Source organism: Protopterus annectens, chromosome 3.part0 (genome assembly GCF_019279795.1).
Source record: "Protopterus annectens isolate FY-2018-M chromosome 3.part0, PAN1.0, whole genome shotgun sequence".
NCBI lineage: Eukaryota > Metazoa > Chordata > Ceratodontiformes > Protopteridae > Protopterus > Protopterus annectens.
The window spans coordinates 110,885,903-110,905,389 of NC_056731.1; the positions used below are offsets into that span (position 1 = coordinate 110,885,903).

Consider the following 19,487-nt stretch of genomic DNA (forward strand, 5'->3'; position numbering starts at 1 on the left):
TAGCATATGTAATGCAGGCTGAGACTGTTTCAGAAAAGAAACTGGAATTTTAAAAAAGCAAGGCCATTGGGGAAGTTTAAATAGGGGCTAGTGTATTGTGGAGGTCATGTTGGAACACTAGGTTAATTTTGAACTGAAGGTTATTTTAAATGGACAAAAACGCAACAAGAAGGGCAGCACTGATTGATCCTTGTACTGCCAGTTTGGGTGTTAGGCTGAATGGCCAGTGTCATTTGGTTGGGAGGAGTTCAAAGTAATGGAATGAAAAGTAGAACTTAATACAGTGGATATAAAAAGTGTACGCCTGTTAAAAATGCCAGGTTTTTGTGATACAAATAATGAGACCACAATAAATAATTTCAAAACTTTTTTCCCACCTTTATTGTGACCTGTACAATTCAAATGAAAAACAAATCTGTTGGGGGGGGGGTATAAAAAAAAGAACGTACAGTGTGCGGGTTGCATGTGCACGCACAGCCTGAAAGCCTTACACTAATAGTGTGTGCGCACACAGCCTTAGACTGATACTTGTAATTAAATCAAAAGATACTTCAAACGTTCAGTCTTCTTGGGTACACATCTGCCATCAATTAGAGACTGATTAACCCCAAATAAAGTTCAGCTGCCCTAGTAGGATTTTCCTGACATTTACTCAGTTACCTGTTACAGTAAAAGCCATGGTTCACAGAGAGCTTAAAAAGCATCTCGCTGTCAAAAGGTATCGGTCAGGCGAAGGGTACAAAAAAATTTCCACTGCATTGGATATACCATGGAATACACTGAAGATTGACCTCAAAAAGTGTACAAAATATGGGACAACAGTGACGTTGCAAAGAACTGGACGTCTCTCCAAAACTGTTGAAAAGACTAGATGAAAACTGGTCAGGGAGGCTGCCAAGAGACCTACAACACTGAAGGAGCTGCAGGAATTTCTGGCAAGTACTGGTTGTGTACTACGTGGCAACAGTCCTTCTGTATTCTCCATATGTCTGGACTATAGGGTAGGGTTACGAGGTGAAGCCTTTTCTTACACAGAAAAACGTCCAGGCCCGGTTAAAATTTGCAAAACAAACGTCTCCCAAAAGCACGTGGGGAAAAAGTCAGTTTGGTGGAGACAAGGGTTGAACTTTTTGGCCACAATCCCAAAAGGTACATTTGGTGCAAACCCCCCCCCCCCCCCAAAAAAAAAAAAAAAGAAACCCCGGTGGTGAAACATGGTGGTGGCAGTATCATGCTTTGGGGGTTGCTTTTCTTCATCTGTAAGTGGAACTTTAGTCAAGGTGGAGGGAATTGTGAACAGTTCAAATACCAGTCACTTTTTGCCCCAAACCTTCAGATGTCTGCTAGAAAGCTGAAGATCACCTTTCAACATGAGTGACCCCAAGCATACATCCAATCAACAAAAGAATGGCTTCACCAGAAGAGTTTTGGAATGGCCCAGCCAGAGTCCAGACCTAAATCGAATAGAAAACCTGTGGGGTGACCTGAAGAGGGTGGTGCATAAGAGATGCCCTTGCTACTTGACAGATTTGGAGCCCTTTTGCAAGGGAGTGGACAAATATTGCCAAGTCAAGATATACCATGCTAAGACTCCTACCCAAGAAGACTGCTGTAATTTAAATCGGAAGGTGCATCAACAAAGTGTTAATTTGTGCACACGTATGCAACAGCTTATTGTATGCTTTTTATATCCCCCCCCCCCCAACAGATTTGTTTTTCATTTGAGTTGTACAGGTTATAGGTGACATTAAAGGTGGGGGAAAGTTTTCAAATGATTATTGTAGTCTCACTTATATTGCAAAAACCTGGCATTTTACAGGGGTGTGTATATACAGTGGATATAAAAAAAAGTGTAAAGTTAATTTGAACTACAAGTGAAATGAGGTGGAAGGGTTAGTGCTTCAGTGGAAGAGTTGTAGCTGTGATATGGAAATTCTCTTGTTAGCCTTTAAAAGGTGTACATGTTCTTTTGTTGTCAGGTTTAGGTTTTTGTTACCTTCTGCCCCAGGTAGAGGTGTTTAGTGTAGTCATTACAAAAAAAAAATGGGTATTGCAACATCGTTATGAATTAGGTGGGTTGGGTTGGCTGTGCTACTGTTCAGTGTGCTTTTAAATTGTAAGGTATTTAAGGGAAATAAATTTTGTTCTTATTACTAAGCAGTATGTATCCCTGGTCTAGTAATGGCAAAAGTATTGAGTGCTAACATAATTTCATGTACGTAATTGAGAATTTGTTTGCACTTATTGCCTGCTGGCTCCAGTTTAGTTAAAAAAAAAATAAATAAAAAATTCCAGCAGTTTTGTAATCCCCATGTTATTCATTATACTGAATGTTCTTTTTTCATTAAGGTTAATGTTCGTGAAGAAATGGAAGATTTTTTTCCGAAAATATTGAAGATTTTGCAAGATAAACGAACGCTAATGAAAAATGTTAAAGCTCAGAAAATTAGAATTGAATGGGGAAAAATTGAAAAGAAGAAAAATGGTCAGATAGAAGCACTTGAATATTTAAGGCTTTAATGAATTATTTGAATTGGGGAAGAAAACACGGAGTGTCAAAATGAAAAAAACTGAAGAATGAAGGAAGAAAAATAGAAAACGAGTGAACTAGAATTAAAAGAATCTGGAAGAATGAATGGGTCCTAGGTTAAGTAAATGTATGGCTTATGTTCCAGTGTCTATATGCTCAAATGATAGATGAAATGCATGATTACTGAATTATTTTTATTGAAATACTGATTGGTCATAAGTAGGAGGTTTATTTGAGGGAGACTTTGACATTTTTAATGGCTAATGATTTTGAAACATTTCCTGGAGGATTGTAAGACTGATATCTAACAATTTCTTTCAGCAGCAATTAACGTTAAGATAAAAAATAGAATTTCGTTGTTGGTCCTGATACTGGCTTGATGCAATCTTTTAATTACATTTATCCTTCTACACCAGGCGTCCAGGTCTCGCTCAAAATCACCAGCCAGAAGTCCTGCTCGTGCAAAATCTCGGAGCAGATCAGCATCTCGAAGTCCGTCACGTACTTCCAAACGATCAGAGTCGCACTCAAGGTCAAGGTCAAAGTCCAGGTATGAAGGATTTGTCATGCTTTGCTAAATGTGAGCTGTACATTTTCTTTGTAAAACGCTGTTCTGGTGGAACTAAAGCCCAATGGATGCCCTGTAGAACTGTGCGTGTAACATTTTGCTTCATAGTTTATGAACCAAAACCAAGTACAGGATTTTTCTGTAGTAAGCCCCCCCCCCGGCCACCACTTAATTCTGCTTCATGAAAAGACACTATAGCACTATAGTAGGTGCAGAAGTTTTTCTTCATTTGCAGTCCCTGGTGTGTGGGTTGGTTTTTAGCACCATTAAAGGGAAGTGATGGGAACTTTCCCAGAGTAGTGGGCTACATTTGAGTAGATTTTATTTAAGCTTCATTTCCTCTTGACCACAATCTTTGTTTTTTTACCTTTTACAGGTCTCGATCTAGGAGACATTCTCACAGGCATTACTCTCGATCAAGGTCTCGTTCTCGATCACACAGGAGAAGGAGTCGAAGCAGGTCTTATAGTCCTGACTACCGACGCAGAAGAAGCCGTAGCCATTCTCCTATGTCCAGTCGGCGAAGACATGCAAGCAGCCGAGTGCGTGGTGTAAACACTGTACTTGGGGGATCTCGCACACAAGTAAAAAAAATTTGTTATATTTATTAGTAATAATGTGTAGAGTTTAAGAATGTATTCAGAATTTTTTTTTTATCTTGGTTAAAAGCATGTTACTTTACAGATGGGCTTCACACTTGGTAGCTTGTCTGCCTTATGCTGGAAGTTTGTCTTAAGTGACTCACTTCTGTCACTTGGAGTTACATGTGGGTCAAAAGTTCTGGCAGAGTTCACATTAACTTGTTAACTGGCTATTGCACGTTTTAGTGAACCATAATTTAGAAAATGGTAGACCTAAATTTAAGTTGTTTTGGCTGACCAAGTTGTGGGTTGCATTTGCCAGTACTGATTGGGTTTCTGCCAAAGTTTTGGCAGACATTAACACTTGTAATAGTGTATATACTGCTGGGTTGCTGTTGCAAGTTTTGAGTGTACTCTCATTCAGAATACAAGCCCACACAAGATTTAACTTGGTTTGTGTAATTTTAAATTGCGGCGCTTATCTGCTTTTGTGTGGTTGTAACTCCATAACGTCCCTGTATTATCTAGTTGCTGTCTAGCACAACGCTGCTCAAACATTTCCAAAAGCAAAGTTCAAGGATACTCTGTGTATTCATTTAGCCTTTTGTCTTGCCTGTATGTTATTTTAAAATGACGTATATTTTTATCTCTTCAGTGTAGCAAGATTCTTTTTTTCTTGTATTGAGTGTACATGCCCAGAGCGAGTTATGGAAACATTTTGGTTATGGGGGTTTTGCCAGATAGGATCCTGGCACCACCCAAGGAAAAAACCTTTTGGAGCAGGGGTGTGTTGATGCCTTGGTAGTCGAGGCAGCCGTGAAGGAACTAGTGGAACAAAGTTCCTGTGTCTCCCACCTAATTGGGAGTCTAGGGCATTGGACCGGTGTGAAACACATTTGTACCTCCGTGACCTTTCTTTCGATCACTGATGAGACTCAATAGGGATTTGATTAAGATACTTTCCAAATCTCTTTCTCTGACCATATCCTCCTCCTAGGCAGAGGCTACTATTGGCTTCCAGTTAGCTACCCTTTAATCTGTTTCCAGTTTGTCTGAGGCATCTCTCCCAGCAGCATTCCTCCCTAATCCAATTCAAGTGCAACTTTGACAAATGGATGGAGAACCAGAAATTCATCCCTGGTGTGGCACCTATGTCTCGAAGAGTGGACACTGGTAACCTGTAAATGGTTAATCTCCCTATGCTTACACTTATCAAGTTTATCGGACTTGTCAAGAGTCTTGGGGTGCATGACTAGGCTTAAAAGGGCCCTTCTGGTGGTTGGTGTAGTAAACGCCTATGAGCCTATAAAATCCATGTGGAAACTGTTCCCCCATGGGCAGAGGGTGAGCTGTAATGGGAAGATGGCAGAGGAAGGCTGCACAATCGAGGATCTAGAGATTCTTTGTCTGAGTCCCACTAGTGCACCTGAAAGGAGGCCAGACTGTTTCTGGAGTCAGTTGGTCATTTATCCTTGCACCAGAGAGCCTGATTAGAAATTACAAAATATTCTGGTGTGGAGGATAATATCCAGAGGTTGTATCATACCATTTTCCCACCAGGCCTCGTTGGCTTCAAAGATCATCCCTAATGTTCCACCCAGTCAGAGGGAGGCTGCAAGCACTAGACATAAGTTGCTAGATAGTTCTCCAAGAGGCCCTCCAAGACCAGGAGGAGTCCAGAACTTGCTCAAGATTCTTTAGTGCCAAAGCAAACTGGAGACTGGAAACTAGTTTTGGATCTCCGCAACCTAAGTCAGTTCAAAATAGAATTCCGGTTGATCACTGTTCAGTCCATTCTGCCTTTTCTGCACAAAGATGAATGGATGTGCTTTATGTTTAGGGTGCATACGGTCATCAAAATTAGCAGACAGCCCAGGAGATGTCTATGGTTCCTCTTGGGACCCAGTCATTAGCAATTCAGAGCTCTTCCTTTTGGTCTCGCCACAACCCCCAGGCTGTGTACTAAGTGTATAGCAGTAGTGGCAGCTCACTTTTGAGGCTGCAGGTATTCTGGGTGTGTTCTACATCTAGACTGGTTCATAACCACTGCAACCAGGCATCAGCTGATTTTTAGCTAGAGATACGTACTGCACTTATGCTCCTATCTTGGGCATTTCCATCAATATAGAAGTCTCACTTGGAACCACTGCAGTGAAATTTATTGGCGCTTTGCTCAGTACAATTACTTAAACATCTCTCCCCCTCCCTAGAGTTCAGACTATTCCGTTCCAGATCAGAAAGGTCATTCAACACTTCTCTCAGTTCGATTTAATCTTTCAAGCTTTGGAATCCATGTCAGCTGCAATTATCCTAGTTCATATGAGAATTTTTCAGTGGACATTGGTAACTCGGTGGTCCATTCTTTATTATCCCCTGTCCTGTCAGATGAAATAACTGGGGCTTGCAGAAGTATCCTGTGGCAGATGCACTTCAGTCAAGTATAAGTAGGTCATCCCTTTGTTCTCTCCCAACCCAACCATGCTGTGACCTCTTCGCATCCCCTCTCGGCAAATGCATCGGGTTCTTTGCCCTCATTCCCCCTTTGTGGAACTACTGAAAGATGCTGTGCTTCACAATTGGCCTACCAGTCTCCTTTCTGTGTCCTGTTGCCACTAGTCACAAATTTCTTCGCATATATCAGTTGCAGATCACAGTAATCCTCCTTGGCAAATTTCCCTTTCTGTGGCCTCTTTATCCTGTGTGGACTCTGGACCCAATTCCAGACCTTTTGTCGCTCACCTGGCAGACTTGATTCACAGATGTTTCAGGTCTAAAGTTTGACCATATGGTTTCTCCAGTTCCATTGATCACTGCCCTGGTCTATCAATTCTTTTATCCCACAAAGCTTCCACTAAGAAACTTTTTACAAAAGCGAATGGTAAAGATTTGTAATTTACAATTAGATCCATTTTTCCACTCAGATTTTCTGAAGTTCTGGAATTTTTAATCTCAGTTTTCACCAACGAAGCTAGCTGTTGTACCATTGAAATACAGTTAGCTGCCATATCCAACTTTCTTACAGGAATACACCACTCCTCTCTGCATCGTCCAAACTTTGCAGAGCCTTTCTAAGAGGAATTTTTCTTGGACCCCCCCATTTAGAGCCTACTCCCCATTGGGATTTAAAAGTGGTCTTACAAGCTCTAGCCCAGTTTCCATTTAAACCGTCTGCTCAGATGTTAACCTGGAAAACTTTTATCTTTTTAGTAGTTGTTACTCTGCCAGAAGAGTATAAGAATTGGACAGTCTTCTGAGCTCCCTTACTGGACTTTTTCATAAAGGTAAGCGTAGCCTTGAGAACAGATTATTCTTTCTTCCTTAGGTGATGTCAAAATTCAGGATCAGTCAGATTATCAACCTGCTGGTGTCTCCATATTTCTCAAAGGAGAGTATATGTTTCACGTATTTGATCACAGGCAATTGCAGTTTTTACTTGGAACCAAAATTTTAGAAAAAACACAGTTGTCTTTTTCGGATTACGAATTTGGCAGTTCACTGTCTAACATTAGCCAAATGGTTGACTGATTTTGTATTGCTTGGGTTCCTATCACGCCATCGACCTTTTACAAGTTCGAACCACATATGGTCGAGACCATGCGTTCGAATTTGTAAAAGTTTGAGCGTGTGAATGGAAATCTCCATAGGCAGAGGTTTCCCTTCTGTCCATGTATATATGTATGTCTGTGGCTGCTTTTGTCTAGCATCTTCTCTGGGTGATATTTGTGCATCCACTTCAATTGCTCATTACAAATTGGATCTGGTCTCTAGAGGAAGAGCAGCCTTTGGCTCAGCATTGCTCAGGAATATCCTTCCTTTTAATCTCCTGGGGTTTAGGCAGCTGGGGAACACTGTACCAAGAGTTAAGGACTGAATGAAAATTGTCATTGGATAATGAACTCGCCACAACATTTCTTTTGTGTTGCACACTTCCATTCTTCCTCAACTTCCCTCCCACCAACCTCCTCCTTGTTGCCCTTTGGAAGGATCGAAGATACTGAAGCAGCCTTGTTCCACATGTTTCGTTTATCCTATTTTCTTTTACAGTGCTCTGCATTGTATGATCTGAGGTATGTTGGGGACTACGGCATTATGTGAAAGGGGGGAGCATAACCGTTTTCTGTTGTCCATGATCTGGTAGAAGTGACAGAGTAAATACTCTTAAGTGTTGAATGAAAATGGGCAACACAGATGGAATGTTGTGGTGAGTACATAAGCATTCTTCCCAAACGTGATAGTTACTTCTACTGCTGCTAGACATTTGGTTAATAGAATCCTTCTGTTTGTGACCAGAATGATTAAAGTATGGTGAAAGCATACATGCTTCTGCATCTTTGTTCCTTCAGAATTTTTGAATTGTCAGGCTTGTTTACTCTGACCAATTCTGGTACTACTACTTTGTTTGGCTACGTTCTCGGAACCTCTTGGATGTCAAAAATGATATTTTGAATTCATTCTTGATAGAGGGTTAGTTTTTGGACCCACTGTTATCTAAATGTGATGAAAGTGGCAAGCTGATTTGGAGAATTTCTAATTTCTCAGCCAGCCATCCTTTTCCAAAATTTCCAATGGATTCTCTACTATCTTGCCATCTTTTGGCAAGAGTAAAAAAAAGTCTCAGGAAAATGCTGGTAAGCAGACAACGTGAGAAGCAATGGCAAGGATATTCCAAAGCATGACCCCCCCCCCCTTTCAGAAAACAAAGGGCAATCAAACAAGTCAGAATGACTAAAGTACCCTGTGCCCTCCCTGGCAGGCAATTTCTTTACTCTTAGGGAAAGTCTGAATCTCCATCTTTCTCAACAGATTTTTCAGACACCAGGATTATTCATCCTGGTTACAAATGGCAGTGGGGTAGAGCATCCTCCCTTTCCGGAGTGATGGAACCATTTCCTCCCCAGTTTGGGAAAGGCTTTTTGTGCTAGAGAACAAAAATACCTTTAGAACAGAGCCGGATCAGTTTGTGATTGTGCCATATTTCAAAATGCTGTTACTACCCAACTTGTACAGATTTTTTTTTTGTTAGTCTAGATGCTTGTCACATTCTTAGTATCCAAATCTCTTATTGAGGTTTATTGAGTCTGGATCACATTCTGTTCCCTTTTGGACAGAGCACTGCACCAAGAGTTCAGTATGTGTAGCTGCAGTGATAGCTCTTTGAAGGCTACAGGGTATCCATGTTTTCCCATATTTACAGTACTTTCTTCTTGCAGAGTCTTCCAAGTGTCTGGACACCTCAGTTCAAAGAGCTTTTCTTCTGGAGGTGGGTCTATATCTAAACCTGTTTCAAGGGTTTCTACTCTGTCAGTTTCTGCAAGGAAGTACCTCAGGATGTTTCTCATGGCATCCTGTGATTCTGTGAGAAAGATACAATGGTATCCGAGTTCTTTGGTATTGACTGCAAATGTCTACAAGTCTTTGACAAGTGCAGCTCGCACCAGAAGTACATTTGTGTGAAGAAGCAGTGTCTTTCAAACTCTTAAATGTCATGAAACAAAAAGCGCACTGATAGAGGTGTGTGCTGTAATATCATAATCACTTCAGGAATTTTGTGAGCAATAGTCTACCCTGCTGTAGTGGCTTCCGATTTGCAACCACTTAGAACTTTGCAGGTAGGTACACTAGAACTTTGCAGGTAGGTACACTACATCATAATTCAACAGTGCGTAGCAGCATTTTAAGTTGCATGCTCCTGTTCCTAGTCTTTTGACCACCTTATTCCCTCATGGTATGGCAACGTTTTTTTTATAGTCGAGATTCTGTGTTATGTCTTCAGTCATGTTTGCTATAAAGAGCTGTAATATTTTCTTGCTGATAAATTTCGGTGTGTACCATCGGTCTACTGTGCCTCGTGCAATTTTTAATACAACATTCCTGGGCTGCCTTCAGCAGTAACCTTTCATTGTTCATGCTGGCACAAGTTTTGTATTTTTCTAGTCAACTTGCAGCTGTTCTCATTTGCACAAGGTCTTGCAGTAGCTAGTCCTTTCACTACAGCCCCTTGGCTTTGCAGGTGCCTTACTTTGGTATCTTTTCAGAATCTCTCTGCTTTCACCCTTAATTAATGCAGCTCTCCTTAATCCGTGAAGTTTCTATGAAAAGAGGATACACTGATTGGGATTTATTGACCTTGACAAAAGGTGATGTGTAGGAAACTAGTTCCTGATGGCTTTCAGTAGTACACAAATTAGACTGTTTCTAAACTTGATGGCCTCTTCCTGACTAAGTCGATCTGTATTCCCACATCCCGCTGCTACCACACATGTACACAAATACACTGGATTCTGCAGCAAGTTGGGACTCCCTGTGCCCTGCATACTTCTGCAAAATATTGTAAGTTTGGCATTCTCCTTTAGGGCTTTCTCTTTGACCACATTTTCAAAGCCATGTTTAATTGCCGGTCCTGAAGTAATACTGGTAGAAGTGTAGAACCGCAAGTAAATGTGCTTATCTGCGAGATGATGTGGCTGAGCTAAGAGCATGCTTGAGAAGATCGGGATACATGTCAAAATTCATAGTCCTGCACCCAATGTCTCCTATCAAAGGTCATCCATTTAAAGGTGAGTATGCAGCCTGTGAGTTGTTAGTGGATGCAAATGCTAGTCATAAGTATTGACACACCTGCATTTGTATTCAGCACACACTCAAACCAAAGCATATTGATTACAACTGTTTTGCATGGTTTGATTTTTCTGCCAGCTTGCTTGCTACGTATGTTAACTTTTTTTTTGCGGACGTTGAAGAAAAATGTACCTACTGATGCTGGCTGTTGATTTTCAGGGAAATCCAGAGCCTAACACATGTCTTGGAGTGTTTGGCCTCAGCTTGTATACTACTGAAAGGGATCTGCGAGAAGTGTTTTCCCGTTATGGACCCCTGGCTGGAGTAAATGTTGTGTATGATCAGCGAACAGGGCGGTCAAGAGGTTTTGCTTTTGTTTATTTTGAGAGACTTGAGGATGCTAAAGAGGTAAGAGAATACAACCTTTGCTTTCTTGGTGTGTATATGAGCATGCTTCACTTGTGACTGATAGTACACAGAATGTTAAGCCATGCAGCAACTAGTTACTTAAGTGGTTTGTTTATATCACCTGGGGGCTGGGGTTACACGAGTATGTTTTTGCGTTCTATTTCTGGCATGTTTTGTTGTATACATTTGAGAAAAGGGTTGTGCATTAGTTATGGCGGGTGTGCCTCCCTTGTAACTAGATGTCCCAGAAAGTTAGTATTAGTGCAGTCTATGTAGGGACTTCTTGACAAAAGTGCGACCAGTGTTTGGACTCCTGGGGGGGGGGGGGGTTACCCAGTAGGTGAGACTCTAAACAGAAACGTCAAATTGTAGAGGAATACAGTGTCTTTCGGCTTTTCCCGGTTAGGGGTCGTCACAGGGGAACTCCAGTCCGCTAATGATTGGCAGTAGATTTTCACGAACACTCGACGTTCCAACCTTCAGCGAAGGCATGCCCGTTATGCATGTCTTTCGAATGCCCACCCAACCTTGGGGAGGACTTGCAGACTCCACACAGAAGGCACTCCAGCCGAAAATCGAACGGGAGAACCTCTTGCTGTGAGGCAACAACGCTACCACTGCACCACCACGGGTAACTGTAGACTAATAGAATGTAAAACTTAAGCGTGTGAGCTGAAATGGTATGTTTAATAGGTCTTGGTATGGCAGCAAATGGAACTTCAGAAAAAGCTGAAACAGTGTAACATCAGCAGCTTCAAGTGCCTTGGAGTGGTGGTTGAGAAGGGGAGTCTGAGGCGGTTAACTCTAGAATCGGAAGGGCTGCAACCGGCTAACACATCATTGTGGGAAAAAATGTATAAAATGGTGTGACCCCCGTGGTCTTGACAGAATTCAGTTGTCCTTTCATTTCAAACAAATGCTCAACACTGGAACCATAAAGGTTATTAATTTTTTGTGGTAGTGTTCTTTAGGTTCTAGGTCTTAAATGGATTTAAATTCTCAGTAAACAGTAACTTGTGTTTGTAATTTGTACACAACTTAATTCTCAGCAACCACTCTAGTTCACACAATCTGCCGTGTCAAATATCAGTTTGCCATTGTGTAAGTGTTAAGATTAAATGAGTACTTTGTTCATATTTGTATTAATTCCAAAGTAATGCTACTTAAGTGTTTTGGCTCCTAGAGGTGTCAGTGGGATGTAACTGTAGAAATACCTGGAGTCGTCACTTGGTTGTGAGGTGTTGAGCTGAACTCCAGAGATTCCCATGATCTGACTGTGTTATGAGGATGCATTTCTAAGAGGGCTCAAGTTGCCGTATCTCTCAACAGTGTATGAGGATGCATTTCTAAGAGGGCTCAATCTCTCAACAGTGTGTCTAGTATTTTTAAGTGCTCAAAACCCCCTTTAGAGACACTTAGCTCCCTCCCTTACAGATGTGAGGTTTAGTACTGGTGCTCAACAATTCATCAGATTTACCTGCTTTTTGGTCTCTCTGCTTGTGACCCATCATATTAACCAAATGCTTAATCATTGGTATGTTTACCTCAAGATTCAGGTAATCCCATATGGAAAATTGATACAAGGCAGCCTTAGGAAGGAGAGCCAGAGGGCCATGGGAATTGACTGTCCTTTGTGTCTCAAACCTGACTGTCCATATTGAGCCTGGTATTAGTGTGCGCATTTGACTGATGGCTTCAGATCAGCTTCTGTAGTCACAGTACCTTTGGCTGGGATAGATGGAATATTTTAAGTTTCTAAGTAAACTTGTATCTCTCTGTTTAATCTGTACTTTTTTTTTTACTTGGGTTGGTAATGGTTTTCTGGAGGCTTAACTTCATCAGTAGCACTTGATAGTTCTGCTTTCCACTTTTTGTGCTCTTCCTAACTGCTGGCTGAACCTGTCTGTATAAAATTTGCTGAGAAGATGAGTCCAGTGGGTTTGTGGATGCTTCTAGTCACTTCGTTGTTATAATAGTAAAGGTCATTGCTACAGTATTTATTGTTGGGCTTCTGCCCTTCTGGCTGGATTTACAATGCTTGTGATGTCCATAGAGGTCTATCCCAGCTTGACACAATCTGTTTCAGTCAACTTCGCAGAACAAGTCCTTGCCGTGGGATCCTTTCTGTTTTGTATAATGTGTGGTTCCTATGAGTTTACAAGGTTAATGACCACAAAGGCCATTTTAAGCCTAACCGTGCTTCCCAAGTCTGACAAGTTTTGGTACCCTTGAAGTGTAAGCAGGGGTTGGGGGTTTGAAACATTTACAAACAGGGGCCTAGGTAATGAACCATTTACAGGATGCCTGTGTCCATTAGAGACATTGGTGCCAAGCCAGGGACGAATTTCCTATTCCCCATCCAGTTCAAGTTGCACTTGAATTTATATCGCGGACAAGGTTCAAGTCTTTTAGAACAGGTAATTCTGGTGTGTTGCAAATATGCAGGAGGTCCCTCAGTGGGGTCTGACTGCGCCTTTTATGTCAGGCATAGATCTCTCCTCAACAGCCTGTAGGAAACTGAATACAGGGATAATGGTAAAGGAGTGTATTTTTACATTAAGATTGTGTTTTGAGAAGTGGATGTCAAGAAATTCGCCTGAAGGGTGAAATTAAGCTTGAGGTGAAAATAGACGACATGATGCAACATTGTAGTTCAAACTGGAGAAACCAGATTGTGATTTTCCAGTACATAAAGCTTCAGTTGCTCCTGTTTTACTAAGCAGTACAGACACATAAAAACATTCTGACTTTGAAAGCCTGTGTGTGGTTATGAGCTAAAGCAGAATTGCCAGTAGCTCTGAAAAGAGGAGAAATACTGCGGAACAAAGCAAATATTTGGGAATTTTATCTTGTAAGTCCATGTCTTGTCCCTCTCACCCCCCCCCCCCCCCACACACACACACACACAGTTTATTCTCTCAACCAACTACCACTCCTTTGTTTTCTAATCAGATAGTGTTATGCCCTTCTTTACATCTGCAAAGCATGTTTGACTTGTTTGCGTGGATCCACATTGCAGAAGTACTTCTAACAAGATTCCTGAAGGTATGAAGTTTTGATTGCTGCAAGACCTGGCATCCAAATACCAGAAGGCCTTCTGATGGCAAAGAATTTGAAGTTGTGCTACCCAGTGGCTGTGTTGACAGCTGTTGACCTAAATATGAAGTGTTGCTTTTAAAAAAAAAAAAAACAGTCTGTCATACTGACTTTGTGGATGGGGAGAGTTGTTCTGGGGAGTCAAATGTCTGGATTGGCTGGAAAAGCAAAAGTTGTGTAATTTGTATGGATGAGTACCGTTAGTAATTTAAAAATTTAAATTGTATTTGCTCAATTTTAATTTTCTAAAAATTCATGTAACGGTGATCCTCTGTTTATATTTAGTGTAGTTCTAGAAGTTAGAAGTTTCTTGACAAGAAGTATCTCTTATTTTCCTAAGGCAATGGAACGTGCAAATGGAATGGAATTGGATGGAAGGAGGATTCGTGTAGATTATTCTATCACAAAGCGTGCGCACACACCTACTCCAGGAATTTATATGGGAAGGCCGACTCAGTAAGTTTGGCTTGCATAATTGTCTCAATTTTGTGTACCTATTCATGTTGGACTTTTTTTTATACTTTGACATCTTCTGAAAAAGGAATAAAATTGTGCAATAGGCTTTTGTGCTACAGTTTATTGAAAATAGTGTGTAGTTGCATAGATGCAATTTGACTTTTTCAAGGTAAAAAAAAATGCTGGTGCTTCTGCTTGACTTCAGAGCAGGGGTCTGCAACTTAGAGCCATTTTTGGCTCATCTCCCATCAGATAAAATTCATTGGGAGCCAAAAAAACTATTTGTCCTCTAAAATGAAGATAACATGGCACGTAAAGTTTTGTATATAATTATAATAAATGTAAAAACTAGGTTTACGAGAGGAATATTTAAAATCCATCCCTACTTTGTTGGGATTGCTTGATCACTCTCTGGCAGTGTGTGGAAAATGCATGTTAACAGAAACTGTGTTCTAGCAAGTTTCTAAATGTATAAAGGCAATATTTAAAGTCCATCCCTGTTTTTGTTCTCTTATTTGTGGCTCTGTCCAGATTTCTTGTGCCAAGACTGAGCGGTATGAGTGGTATGGAAACCTTTCAGGAGATGCTGCTGCTGCCAGGGGATCGCTCTGTATGTGGAATGCATGGCAACAGAAACGGTTATTCTAGCAAGTTTGTAAGAGCAATATTTAGTCACTCAATCCGTCTGTGTGTATGTGTTGTGCGGTAGAGTGGCCGTTATTTTTCAAAGCTACAGGGAGCCACTGCAGAGGGGGTGGAAGAGCCACAGGTTGCAGATCCCTGCTCTAGAGTAAAACTGAACAGAAGCTGGTTGGTTGTAGTGTGTACTTTATATACATTTTATTAAAATCACATTTCAACACATTTGATTCTAAAAGGAGAACATTAATATGCCCCTTTTGTTCACATTATGCAATGATTTTTGTCTTAAGCAATGTAATGTTAAAGGAACGAGTGCCGCTATCCCTGAAGTGCAGAATGTTATTCTGAATGTGTTCACAACAAGTCTGATGTATTTTTTTCTCCCCTTTTATAAAGATGCCACTATTTCCAGCATTCAGTTCTAATGTAATTGGTTTTACTTTTGATTTTTATTTCCTAGCAGTTGCTTTTTTTGGTAGCCAACATCATTAAAATTTCTACGGCCTTATTTTGTCTAGGCAGTTCAGTTTATCTATTCATCTCAAAATTATCCAAGCTGTTACTAGAAAATGGAAATCCAAGTCCACTGTATTTGAGGTATTGAATTTTCTAAAAGAGAGAAGACCTGGAAGAGGGAGGGGCCTTTAGAAAAGGGAAAGAACATATTGCATAAAGTAAATGGAAATTGTGGGAACACTACATATGTGCCTAATGTTCAGGAGGAGTAAGGTTTAAGGGAAGGCAGGCATTCAGCGACTTCTTGTAATACTTGACTACATTCAAAAGAAAGTTAGTTGCTTTGCTAATGTATGTTTGCCTGCGTGTGTTTTAATGAAGGTGTTTAAAAAAAATTCCAAGTTAAGTTTGCTCCACCCCGACCTTTTTTTTTCTGACAGCAGCCTGTAGGTAATTTCCAAAAGACCTCAACCCCCCCCCCCCCCCCCAAATGTTCATGAGTATCACGCTTGTCACATGGCCTCCCAATGGAAAAAGTCTGAGTTATAAAAATACCTGTGCAGAACTCCTGAACTAGTGTTGTCTGCTCGGGAGCTGTACAAATACCCTCCCATTGTATTTGTTGTTTCCTTCTCATTACCTCCTGGTTCCTTAGTTCTGCATTATTATGTTGTACTAATCTCTTAATTTTAGCTTCTGTTCTGAACTCCACTACAAATGGGAGTTTTTTGCATTGTGCTATCTGAGCTTTATGTAGCTGTACAATATACAGTATCCATTCAAATCTGGTAATCCTAAATCACCTTAATCTATGGAGAGAAACAATTTGTCATGCTGAACTCTTTCCCTTCCAACAAAAAGATGCTTGACATGTATACTTGTACATTATTTAAGGGATTACACTTTCACTGCTTGTATCCATAACTCCTCAGGAGCTTCCAACTTTTAATTTCTTTTGTTTAGTTTCTTCCCATGTATCCTTAACTGCCATAGTAGAATTGTTTCCAGTCTAAACATGAATACGTATAGTTGTGTGTGGGAATGTAGTTTACAGCTTTAGCCTGTATTTTATCTTTTATATCTTGAAAGGTGTTCAATTTTCACTGTTGCACAACACAAAGATATTTCATCAATTTAGAAAAATACAAAATGTATGCAAATAAGGTTGTTTTTTTTTTTTGAGTGCCATACCAGTTACATCCTTGAATTAGTGAATGCCTTATTTTCTTTACCGATGGCCCTATTTTCTTTACTGATGGCCCTAAGTATAAAGCAAAAAGAAAAAGGAGCCCTCCCATCTTGGCGTCCAACCTTTCATGCATCTTCCAAATTAACCCCATTATTCTTTCAGGAAATTCAAATCCTGCCATTGCCCCACTACAGAAAATTCCAGCTAATTGTCTTCTCTGTATCAAGACCGAGTAAGTGGGTCTTCTTGCATCCTGTTTCCCTTTTTGGGGTTATCATTGTTCTATTAATGTTGCATGTTTTGTCTTGCTCCACAAAGCCAATTTGTTCAATTTCTATCAGTTTTGGCAACACCTTAGCCATTTTCCTGGCTAGCATATGCATGATGCATTGTAACCCATAGTTCAAAATTGAAACTTTTGTTTTTCTCTCATTTTAAAGGGATTTTTACCCCTTGAGTAGTATAGTCCCAACAGCTGTTTTTCAGGATGCTGGTACTGTTCTTCTTTTTTATGAAACTTTTTTAAAAACCTTAAGCAATTGGTTATCCTTTGTCCTTTCTGACTTCCACTTTTACACAGGAATACCGTCCTGTTCACCATTTTTATCTCCTCTCTCTCGTCTTAGCTACTCTTGAGCTTCATCCCAGATGGACAAGTTTTATGAAAATACTTCTCACATTCCTCTTTCCATGGAATTTCCAAAATATTGTCTTGCCTCCTGTAGGATCTCTGGTTTATTTTTCTATTCATAGGCTTCTGAAGCTTGTCAGTAGACCTGTTTTTCTGTTGCCAAAAGTCACTGTGCTAATGTTTTTTTGTGCTCCCAGAGTGTTCTCAAAATACCTGCTTAATAGCCACCCTTCTACATTTTGCTTATCCAAATACTCCCTTGTATTTCTTTTTAGCAGTCTTCCTCTTGTTCCATAAGATTCCCTTTCATCTGCACTAGTTGAATCTTTGATCCTTTTAGTCTTATTACTGCTTTCCCATATCTAGTCTCATTTCTACAATATTTTTCAATTTCACTTTAATTTTGTCCTACTCGTCAGCTGTCCCTTCTGAAGAAATTCCTCCTGCTTAATTCCAAGATGTTTCCATTAGTGCAAGCCAAGACATAACCTTAGGAAAGGATCACTTTAGTTCAAGGTGGTACAGGCTTCTGTCTCTACTAATTTCATTACTGATATGGGATACCAGATCATCCTGTGGTCATACAAAGCTATGGGGGGTATGGTAAAATAACATGTGTCTGAAGCTACTTACTAAAATGGATTAATGATCTTATTGGTTTGCCCAGTTTTATGTGATGTCTACCTGGGATAGAGTTGATACAGAAAGGTGGAATTGATGAGTTTAACGAATGCACAGCCTTAATTTTTTGTTTAGAAAAAGGTGTATGGTGGGGTAACTTTACCTTTTGTAAGATTTAAGTTTCAACAAACGCATGAAAGCTGTATGCCATGGGTGGAGGACTTCTATCCCATGAGGGGTGCTGCACAAGGATCAGTATGTCATGCTGTGGTAGTTTTGTGTGTGCTGCAGCAGTGCTTTCATTGAGTAAAGAATTGGTGTGTATTAAAAGATGCCTTGGCATTCTAGTTGGGCTGGAACACTTAACTATTCCTCCCCCCCTTTTTTCCCCCTCTTCAGCAGCAGTGGAGGTGGAGGAAGTCGTCGTCGTGATAACTATTATGATAGAGGAGGGTACGACAGATATGAAAGATATGATGATTATGACTATAACAGATACAGGTAATGTTTGTTTGTGTTTTTGTTTTGTTTTTTTTTTTTTTATCAAGAACATTTGAACAGCTGTTTTCAGTTTAGGTTGGCTTTAACCATACTTGGTTGTGCTACTCTAATGCCTGTCTTGGATGGGCTACTGGAACAACAACTTTCTCAGGGCCAGTCACCATATGCTTGATAAACTTTTGGGGATCCTCAGAGTGTTGGTGTTACTGCAACAATGAATAATACTGTGTGGTGGGTACCTTGTCCTGTTTGCATTGGTTTCTTAACCTGCAAATGTCCCTTCCTTGGGTTTGTTTGCATGAAGATGGAAGCTGGGTGGGGGCTTTGCAATGTGTGTGGATAGTGCTGTGGCTTGTCAGACCCCTGCCAAGAGGACAAGAATGATAAGATATGGAAATTGTCCCTGGTTGTTTTATATTGTGGCAAAGGAAAAGCCACAGTAACACTATATTACATTGGTGGGCATGCTATTTAACACATGTAATCCAGTTCCTACTCCTTCCCTTGCTTTGCAGGGAAGTTGGCTTCGTTTACTGATATGCTAGTTATTTACAGAGTTTTGAGCAGGTTAGCAGTTTTGGTTTTAAACTTCTCAATGACCCTACAAGTACACACAAGGTTGCTTTATGGTCTTCATTAATTTTATGGCTCCAGTGATGCAGGCTGTCGCTCGAGAGCAAGACTTTTTTTTTGCTAGTATTACCTGATCAGATCATGTGTTTCCTTGGAAAACTAGTGATATTTTGCATTGTGATATTACCAGAAATCTAAGAAGTTTACTTAGGTTTCTGATGTACACCAGAATATCAATTTGCTTATTCACCAGAGGACCCCCCCCAAAAAAAATTGCCATCCGTCTGTTAATGAGACCCCAGGGTCTGAATGGCATGTTCTCTGCTCCCTGAATTTGTGCTGCAGGCAATTGGACTGTTTGGCTCTCCACACTTTAGTAACCCCTTCCCCAGTCATGCAGTCTTCATTCCCACACTAGTAATGCCTTTTAGAGAGAGCAAGTTTGTGTAGTTCTGAGATTGTGTTGTAGTTGCTTACCCCAGCCAGTCATGGAGTGTTGGTTTCATGGTTGTCTTCGACTAACTTCCTACCATAGGGATAAAACGATATCCCTATACAGAGGTAGCTCATTCTAAGATGTCCTGGTTAAGATCATTGTTGCAGTATTCCAGATGAATCTGTTTTCACTGCTTATGTCAGTCGGGTGCCAAAGCTTAATCTTCCATGGGTCATACGTG

At 40.5% G+C, this 19,487-nt stretch overlaps 1 protein-coding gene across 3 annotated transcripts in view; it reads left to right on the forward strand.

Annotated features, from left to right (window-relative positions):
- The window catches only part of TRA2A (transformer 2 alpha homolog), a 111,302-nt gene that overhangs the window by 14,308 nt on the left and 77,507 nt on the right, over positions 1–19,487 (forward strand). The window contains exons 2-6 of one of the 3 annotated variants that reach the window (XM_044064615.1): positions 2,947–3,080; positions 3,475–3,682; positions 10,457–10,645; positions 14,082–14,197; positions 18,136–18,237. In XM_044064615.1, coding sequence (XP_043920550.1) covers positions 2,947–3,080; positions 3,475–3,682; positions 10,457–10,645; positions 14,082–14,197; positions 18,136–18,237 — 749 coding nt within the window. The remainder of the gene's footprint in view (positions 1–2,946; positions 3,081–3,474; positions 3,683–10,456; positions 10,646–14,081; positions 14,198–18,135; positions 18,238–19,487) is intronic. The other 2 variants (XM_044064616.1, XM_044064617.1) reach the window with 2 other exon arrangements.